The sequence below is a fragment of the Salvia splendens genome, chromosome 2 (genome assembly GCF_004379255.2).
Source record: "Salvia splendens isolate huo1 chromosome 2, SspV2, whole genome shotgun sequence".
NCBI classification, from domain to species: domain Eukaryota; kingdom Viridiplantae; phylum Streptophyta; class Magnoliopsida; order Lamiales; family Lamiaceae; genus Salvia; species Salvia splendens.
The window spans coordinates 3,684,490-3,693,978 of record NC_056033.1 but is presented as its reverse complement, the minus strand read 5'-3'; the positions used below and the strand labels follow the sequence as shown (position 1 = coordinate 3,693,978).

Genomic DNA, 9,489 nt, shown 5'->3' with positions numbered 1-9,489 from the left:
TCCGGATTTATTTGCAATGACCCCAGGCTGATTTTATTGCTGAAATTGTATGTTGGAATTGCACGTGATATGACAGCCAAGAAATCATAGTATGTTCACGCTACCGCTGCCTGCTAGTTAATTAAACAATACTCAATATCACTTATTCATGAAGAAAACGACATCGTTTGCTTGAAAAATAACTTTAATAATATAGTACGAGTACTATACATATATAGACTATCTAATATTTTCGCCACAAGATAATTGCAAACAAATTCAAATTTAGTGGTTAACGACTAATTTTTTTTTTAAAGTTGCAGGAGAAACCATTATCTGACCAAACTTCATGTTAGTATTAAAATTATTGAGCAAAGGTTTTGTTCATCATTTTTCTAGCGGTGGCGCGGAAGGGGCAGTTGGAGCCGACGAAGCCGTCGACGAGACGCAGGTACGTCTTGAGCTCGTGGCAGGCGGCGATGTTGATCCCGTTGAGGCCGGGCGCGTCGCGGCTGCTCAGCCGCAGCTCGCACCCGACGTCCGCGTACACCCACTGCACCTTCCGCACCCACCCTGCCGATAACTCGTCGCCGCCGATGAAGAATCCCGGCACCTTGGTGATCACATCGTCGGAGTTGACGATGCGCAGCACCTTCGTCCCCTGCTCCTCGAGGCGGCACCGGAAGCTCCAGTTCCCCACGCGCGGCCCCGCGAATGAGATCACCGTCACCATCGGCGCGTCCGCGAACGTCTCTTTGACGTCGTAGGCCGCCAGCGTCGCCAGCGCGGCGCCGAGGGAGTGGCCGGTGATGGTGAGGCTGAGGCGCTCGCCGCCGTATTTCTGCATGATCTTCGATATCCCCTCTCTCACTAGGGTTTGCAGGCTGGGTTTGTTGCCGGATGCTGACGTGTACAAGCTAAGGAAACCGCTTTCCACCATCGCCTCGTTATCGCCGTCGCCGTTAGTTAACGGCGTTAGAGCGGCTCTCATATTCTCCAGCCATTCGAGGCCGGTGGCGGTGCCGCGGAGGGCGATGACGATGTCACGGCGGCCTAGGCGGGCGATCTCGCGGCGGTCGTGGCAGACGGCGATGTAGCCGATCCAGCTGGACCGCATGGTCATCCAGGTGGGGGCCCAGCCAGGCAGGTGGATCCCTGACGTGGCGGTGAGATTCTTTGTGACGCGGTAGCCAGTGGCGGGAAAGCCAGACTGGGACAGGATTTTTGATTTGGGGAAGCGACAGGAGGCGTATGGGGTGGAGGGGGAGGGGTGGAAGTTGCATGAGCAGTAGGCGGCCTCGACGAAGTTTCCGTACCTTATGATCTCGAGGCGTAGGGTGTCGTCGAGGGGGTCGAGGAGGCCCTTCCAGTTGTCGACGCCTTGGTAGTACTCCCACCTGTGGCTCAGCTTGGGCAGCGATGGCGATGACAACGGCGACGGTGAGGAGGACAATTTATTTGGAAATTGAGGTTTGAAGGTGATAGTAGTGGTGGGATTAGTGATGGTGCCCACATTTTGAAGTGTGGGGATGGATGCTTGAATGCATGGCCGTACATATTTTGTAATTGGGAAACTCATATTCTTTCTATGATTTATTGTTGGATTTTTGGGAGCAGCTCTACGTCTTTATTTGTGGAGGAGTGGAGAAGACTAGTTTTTACTTTAATTGGAGAGTGTTTGAGTTGGGCTTTTTATAAGCGAGAAGTGAGTGTGTAGAGTGTAGTATAAAGTGTGCATGTGGTTGGTCAAGATTGTGGAACACCTAGATATCAATGTAACTAAAGTCATACATCCATATGATACTCCCTTCGTCCAAAAGTATGTGTATTTGAAAATTAATGCGAGAATAGGAGAGAATTAATGCGCAATTTGTAAAGTAAGAGAGAATAGGAGAATGGTAGTTTAAGTACTATTAGTAGATAGTGGGGCTCATATTATTATTAGTGTTTAATAGTGGACCATAGTGTAAAAGTTGTAAATAAATTGATGTATATGGATAATGAGTTGAGAACAACTTTCAATAAATGAAATGCTCATATTTTTATGGGACGGACAAAAATGAAAACTGCACATATATTTGTGGAACATAGGGAATATAGTGCATAAACAACCAAATCCAATGATAGAAATATATAGAATTTGTGAAATCATACACATTGAAGAAGGATGTCGCTAGTATTGTGGCAGTTGTCACTTGTGATCAATGGCGGACAAAGAAAGGTTGAGCGTACGTAGCTGATAGACTGTATGGCCGACCAGAATTGCAAATGTCTAGTTTATGTAGTTTCCCAATCTTTATGGGCCGACGATGAAATTGGTTGAATCTACTCATAGCTAAATCAGTCATTATCAACAACGAATAAAAAAATAATGTGAATACACATATATACAGGAATACTATATATGTGGCACAATTTTTACCTTAGATACTATATATGTGGAGTACGTGATATGCTAGGGTTGGTAGGGGGAATAGTTGTATATAACCGGAAAAACAGAAACCGGTTGTGCTGTTGGATGAGAAGGCAAAATGGGGATCAACGGCTCACATTAAATCTGCTGGACGGAGAAATGTTGAGAGCAAGTCAATTTCAATTTGTTTTTAAATTGACGGCAGGAAACATGGGCCATGTATATATTGGGGAGATTTGACCCTTGCTCATATTTTCTATTTTAATAGGACACGAATACGGGCTGATTTGACACACTTTTGAGAAATTGTCAGCCCAAAGCATTCACCAATTAAATTATACAGCCTCACATTTTTACGAAATAAATATATCCTCTATATCCATAATTTTGTCACATTTTTTGGAACGTTTTTCATTATTATTTTATTTTATTTTATTATACTACTATTATTTTAGATAAATAAGTCATTTTTTGGAATGTTTTCATTATTTTTTTATATTATGGATCATTATTTTTGATGGATTAATAGGTCAGACATTTCATTAACTCATTTACTCAAACATATTATTTGTGTCAAGTCACAGTGGTACGCATAATTGAGGACGGAGGAAGTATTTCTCAGCAAAAATATTTTTTTAATGGAGAACAAAATTAAATTTAAAATAAAAAAGTTTTACTAATCTTAAAAATCAAGTTCTTATTATAATTTATTGATATAACACTCCCTCCGTCTTATGAAAGTATGGAATTTGGGGACGACACGAGTTTTAAGGTGAAATTGCTAAAATATGAGAGAGATTATTAAAAAATGATTACAGTATTATTAATAAAGAATATAATGGACCTTAAAAACTTGTCAAAAATAGAATTGAATTAATTTTATAGGAAATCTTAAAATGTCACATTACAATAATTTGGTTTTGATAAGATATGTTTGCTTTTACCTCTCGCACGCATTAACATTACCTAAATATGTTACGTCTTCAAATATAGTACTATTAAAATACTCTCGCAAATTGTGCTTTGGTATTTACTTCCTCTGTCCGCCATTAGAAGTCTCATTTCTTGGCAGTACGAGTTTTAAAAAATATGAAGAAAAATCGGTGGAAAAAAGTTAGTGAAATATGACTCCCACATGTATATATTAGTTTCAAATGAAATGTGAGTAGAATAAGTTAGTGGAATGTGAGATCCTATTAACAATTATAGTAAAAATGAATCGAGACTCTTATTCGCGGACAGACTAAAATGGAAAAACGAGATTCCTATTCTCGGACGGAGGGAGTATTTAGTAGAAATACGTTTGAAGTAGTATAATTTATAGTAGTAAAATACTCTGTTTTGTACTTTCAAGCATAGGAGTAATAATTGATGAATTAGGGACGACTATAATTTATAAAAATGGATGTTTGTGGTTAAAATATAGTACTAAGATTTAAGTTTGAATCTCACGAACAACACCAAATAAGTAAAAGATTAATTTCTACCAGTAGTCCAAACAAGAGCAGCTGCCATTGTTGAAGTGGTGGAACCTAGTTCTATCTCTAACTATAATCTCTCTTCCATATATGAGAGATAAAAGCTTAGTACTAGAATGGCAATCCACACATACCCGGAGGTTCTTTATGATCCTCACCGGCGTGCAAGAATCTGTCGCGATGAGTGCGAACGCGATGGCTAGCCTCTCACTGTGGTAAGAAAGAGCGTCTTCCTTGTCTTCCTCCTCGATGTCAAACAACACTTCTCGAGTTCTTGCACGATGCCCGCGCTCCTGCAGCTTCGCGTTCATCTCCTCCAGTTTTAAATACACTTCTCTAGCCCGAGGATGGCTCTTGTCACCAGCAAGAAACTCGTGCATTGAACCATCAACTTCAACTAAACTGCTCCCCGGCATTTTCTCCACGCCCCGCTCTTTCATCAACTGCCTTACTCTTTTGGCTTCGTCCCATTTCTTCATGCATGAATACATGTTCGACAAAAGCACATAATTCCCACTAGTCTCCGGGTCCAGCTCTACTAGCTTCTTTAGTGCAACTTCACCTGTCTCGAGATCTCCATGAACTCGAGCTGCCCCAAGTAAAGACCTCCACAAAACCGCATTAGGCTTCATTGGAATGGTCAGAATCCTTTCCTCAGCTTCCTTAACCAGCCCAGCTCGACCCAAAAGATCCACCAGGCAACAATAGTGCTCAATTTTAGGCTCAAGTCCGTAGATACTGGTCATCAACTCAAAATATCTGCGCCCTTCACCCACCAATCCCACATGTGAGCAAGCACACATTACAGCCAGCATTGTCACATCATCGGGGGCGAGACCCTTATGCTTCATTGTCTCAAATAAATCAAGAGCCTCGCATCCACGGCCATGGATTGCAAGACCTCTAATCATGGCATTGAAACAGAATATATCTGTATGAGGCAGCTGGTAGAACAATTGACTAGCAAATCCAAGACAGCCACAATTTGTGTAGAGGGTAATTAGTGCTGTGCCGATATAGTGATTGAGGCTAAGTGCGTTCTTGATTATATAAACATGTGCCCAGATGCCTTGGCCAAGGGCGCCTAATTCGGCACATGCAGAAATTATGGCGACTAATGTCACTTCACTTGGCTCTACCCCAGACTTCTGCATGTGGCTAAACAGATTTAAAACCTCCAGAGATGAACTTGTGTTCTCATCCAAAAGGCGAGGGTCGCCGGATAAGCTAACACTAGAGTTCCGTGCATAAGCAGATAATATAGAGTTCCATGTTGCTAAGTCTGGTTCCATTATCTGATCAAAGAAATATCTAGCAATATCTACTCTTCCACATCTTGAATAAAAATTAAGCAATGAGGCTTGAACAAAATTGTCGTGAAGAGGGTAAATGAATTTTAGGATGTGCGCATGTAGGGCTTGGCCGTGTTTGAACCATTTTTGGGCTGCAAATGCCTTGAATAGAGATGGGTATGTATAATTATTGGGTCTGAGATCGGGGTCAGAAAGCATCTGATCATAAAGAGAAAGGGCAAGTTTCACTTGATTGTTTAGAGTGAGGCGTGAGATGAGGGTGTTGTAAAGAAATATGCTTGGGTTTGGGGCACGGCTGAACATGGCTAACGTGTAGGGTAATGGAGACAGTGAAGAAGACATGAGGAGAATACGGCTGATAGGGTAGGTGTGGAGAATGAGGCCAGTTGTGATCATTTGAGCATGTACTTGTTTCAAAGTATTGAAAGTCTTGCATTTTTGCAAGAGGTGGAGGATTGGACAGTCGAGTGTTGGGCTTACTGCTCTCATCATGTCGGGGTTGATCTTGCGACACCAAAAAGCTCATCTTGTATCCCTTATCCCTTTAGCATTCAGTACGTGGACTATAAGACAGGTCTTTTGCTTCAGAGATTCGTTTTGTGCATTCTCTGGAATGGAATCTGGAAAGTGATCGAGAAAAATATAAGTAGTTACAAACATATAATTCCAACAAGAAGTTGTTACCAGATAGAGTCCATGCCTCAAATCACAAATTCTTATGTAAATTTAGGACGAAAAAGTGGCACTGCACTCTACGTAGTATTAGCAATCAAGTCCAACTACATGCTATGCACAGGCAGAGTTATAATTCAGTGAAGTAATGCATGAGAGATTGTTAGGAAACTTAGGAATCACCGAATTTGTTCTCACTACACCAATAATTATTCACCATAACCAAGCCATACACAAATACAATGGCCAACTCAAATTTTGACGTTCTACCTTAATCAAGCTACAAGTAGATTCGCAGGTAATTGCCAACTAATTAAGGTCTGTCACCATAGTCTACTATTACTTCCTCTCCACTAACAAATGAAATTCATCAGTATCATTACTACAAGAAAATCCTTTTAGGATATATGAAGCTTAAACAGACCAACACATGAATTGCATAAGCATCAAATTTCATCGAGACTACGGTATCAAGCACCATACCTTAATTACACATGCATGAAAAGCGTGCTGGAGAACAATACAGGAAAAAATGAAGCTATAATTACATAATACTACTCCAACATATAACAGGATTTCTCAAATTGCTCTAAAGCTTTCCAATTTAACCAATCATTTCAAATTTCAATCAAGACCGAGTTAATACAGAAATTCATCTCTTACACTCTCTACCGGAGAATACCCTCAGATCAAAATCATATTCAACCTCGGCATTGTTTCTACAAAATCACATTAAACACTGAAACTATTACCACAAAAATTTCCGCTTCAAACAGACTAAACGATACTTATTTCCAGAAAGATCTACACACAATAGAAAATTGAATTAGCATTTTAACTAGAACTAATTGCAGCAAATGTCATTCAGCCATATTATCAAACAGTTAGAATGCGCATAAGCAGCACAGCCGCATTAAAAAAACATCACCATCAATATCAAAAGCGGAGAAACATGGAGTACCAAATTACCTATATCTTGCTTCTAGCCTCAATTCGGTAACCAACAACATCAATACATATATAACTGAGTCTGAGCGATTCCCAGACTTTTCTGTATTCGTTCTGCTCTATCTTTCTGCTTAGTGATAGCATTTACTTACAAATTTGTACTACTCATAGATGGCTGATACAAATTATATTGGGCCGAATTATAATGTTGAAGTCTGTGGGCTTTATTCAAATGTCATTTTTGGGTCATTAATCATAATTTTATGTACTGGTGAAGTGGACCTTAATTAATAATAGTAAGATGTTTCTTTGCTAACTAAAATTCGAGTTATTATAATCACAGAGTAAATGAGACATTATTTTTATGTATTTCAGAAAAGAAAAAAGTAAAATACATTTTTGCCCTCATTCTAGATGTTAAAGACATCCCGAATGAGTATCCAATTTTCTGAAACATTCCCCATATTCCTATAAAAATAGATTCAATTTGTTGCAAAAGGAAAAGCATTTCGTCGACACATCACAAGATGGATCATGGATGGATGCATCCATCATGCATCATATATGTATGGTATATACTGAAGAAGGGCATCTTTGTCATTTTAAGAATTACAAGGCTCCTCCTGTAAGTATTCAAGATCGGAAAAGGATGTGTCAAAAGACCAAAAAACCAGACAGTAGGAATGATGAAGATGATAGTACCAAAATCAGGTTTCTGTGTGTACAAATTATTGGGACAAGATCTTGTCAAGATACTTCAAAATCAACAGAAATATCGTAAGTAGACTATTATGCAATTCAGACATTCGATTCAAAAATAAACATTGAGTACTAGAGGAAGTTTATTACTTTTATTATTAAAATAATGGGCAGCATAGCTTTTTTTCAAAATTATAATACTACTAGTGCTCCGTTTTGTTCCCTCATAGTTGAGGCAAAAACTTTTCAGCACGGAATTTAAGAAATAGATGCTGAGTGTGTTAAATTAATAGATAAAAAAAGTAAGAAACAGAAAAAAAGTATAAAAGAATAAAGTAAAAAGTAAATAAAGTAGACATAATAAAGTAAGAGAAAGTGGAGTAAGAAAAAGAAAAAAAGTTACTATATTTGGAAATGACTCAACTATGAAGGAACTTCCCGAAATGGAAAAATGATTCAATTATGAAGGAACGGAGGGAGTACTCCCTTCGTTCCCTCATAGGGGAGACAAAACTTTTCGGCAAAGAGTTTAAGAAATGAATGTTGAGTGTGTTAAATAAATAGATAAAAAAAGGTAAGAAAGGGAAAAAGTAGAGAGACAATAAAGTAAAAAGTGAATAAAGTAGAGAGAATAAAGTAAGAGATGGTAAAGTAAGAGATAGTAAAAAAAAGTTACTATATATGGAAATGACTCAACTATGAGCGAACTTCCCGAAATAGAAAAATGACTCAACTATAAGAGAACGGAGGGAGTACTAATTAAGTAAGATTGGAAAAAATTGAGATGTATTTTGATAATTTCATTATTTAATTAAAATAATTTTTTGTGTGTTTCTCTTCTTTGAAAATTAAGACTGGTATGGATCACTAAGTTTCTTATTACCCTCTTCGTCGTCGGTAACAAGTTTGTCGACTTCGAAATTATCTTCCTTGCGTCATGTCTCATTACCACTCTCTTGCAGCTTATTGTTGCCGGCGCCACCATTGCTTCCCATACACTTTTTACGTCGATGTTGATTCTATTGACACTCTTCATATGTATCTCTCACAACACCAAGAAATATCCCGCAGCTATTAACAATGGCAAAGACCATTTTCTACTTTGGCACTGTGTCAAAATTCTCATTTCGCCACTAATTGAATTAATTAGTAATCATTTTAGATTATAATATATTGTGACTAGGTCGTCCTTGAGGTCTTTTTACTCATGTCTATGACTTTTTTACCTTTTCCTATATTTTACTTTGTTAAAACACCTAAAAAGGCGGTAACAAAGCTAAAAAGCCATCATTTGGTTTTGCTCATACTATCACGAGCGCAAGAAGCTTGGGTAGAGTGATGATGCAGGCTGTGTGTAGTAATTTAAAACTTTATTTTCCGAGTCAAGTGAGCCCAACTTTCTGCATATAATTTAATGCATCCAAAATTAATTCACTAACTTTGTAGATAAAGTTGTCATTTGTGAATAAGAGCATCCAAAATTAATTCACTAACTTTGTAGATAAAGTTGTCATTTGTGAATAAGAGCATCCATAACCGTGCTCTTGCCAGCGGCACGGTTGTGGGCCCGGGCGGTACTATTCATGCATGCTCTCTGGCAAGAGCACAACACCCACAACTGTGCTCTTCCGCAAGGACGAGCACAATTAATTTAAAATTCAATTAAACAATAACATTTCCATAATATTAAAATTCATTTAAAAATCACAATAAATATTACAAATGACAAATAAAATTAAACATTACATAATTAAAATCCTAAAAATGAAAAATTACATAATTAAAATCCTAAAAATTAAAAATTACATAATTAAAATCCTAAAAATTAAAAAAACCACTACTCGTTGCCGAATTTCGCCCACATGTGGTTGATTAGGTCTTCTTGTAGTTGATTGTGGATTCGAGTATCGCGCATTGTGTGTCTTGTCTCGATCCTCTGGCCAACCGTCGTATGCTCGCCTCGGCGTGGGGGAGACCTTGCTGTTGA

The 9,489-nt window shown here is 38.7% G+C and overlaps 2 protein-coding genes across 2 annotated transcripts; both read right to left on the bottom strand.

Annotated features, from left to right (window-relative positions):
• Window positions 1-343: 343 nt before the first annotated feature.
• Window positions 344-1,558, bottom strand: LOC121759695 (phospholipase A(1) DAD1, chloroplastic-like). The gene has a single exon (XM_042155371.1). The coding sequence runs from the start codon at window positions 1,556-1,558 to the stop codon at window positions 344-346; it is 1,215 nt and encodes a 404-aa protein (XP_042011305.1).
• A 2,290-nt stretch (window positions 1,559-3,848) lies between these two features.
• On the bottom strand, window positions 3,849-6,943 carry LOC121759591 (pentatricopeptide repeat-containing protein At5g43790-like). Its single transcript, XM_042155243.1, has 2 exons — window positions 6,825-6,943; window positions 3,849-5,803 (listed from the first exon to the last, which is right to left on the bottom strand). Exon 2 carries the CDS (start codon window positions 5,673-5,675, stop codon window positions 3,876-3,878), a length of 1,800 nt encoding a protein of 599 aa, XP_042011177.1. The 5' UTR covers window positions 5,676-5,803; window positions 6,825-6,943; the 3' UTR covers window positions 3,849-3,875.
• Window positions 6,944-9,489: the final 2,546 nt, after the last annotated feature.

Bases quoted from the DNA above. Each gene is read 5' to 3' on its own strand.
- LOC121759591 (XM_042155243.1), bottom strand. From the start codon at position 5,675: ATGATGAGAGCAGTAAGCCCAACACTCGACTGTCCAATCCTCCACCTC.
- LOC121759695 (XM_042155371.1), bottom strand. From the start codon at position 1,558: ATGAGTTTCCCAATTACAAAATATGTACGGCCATGCATTCAAGCATCC.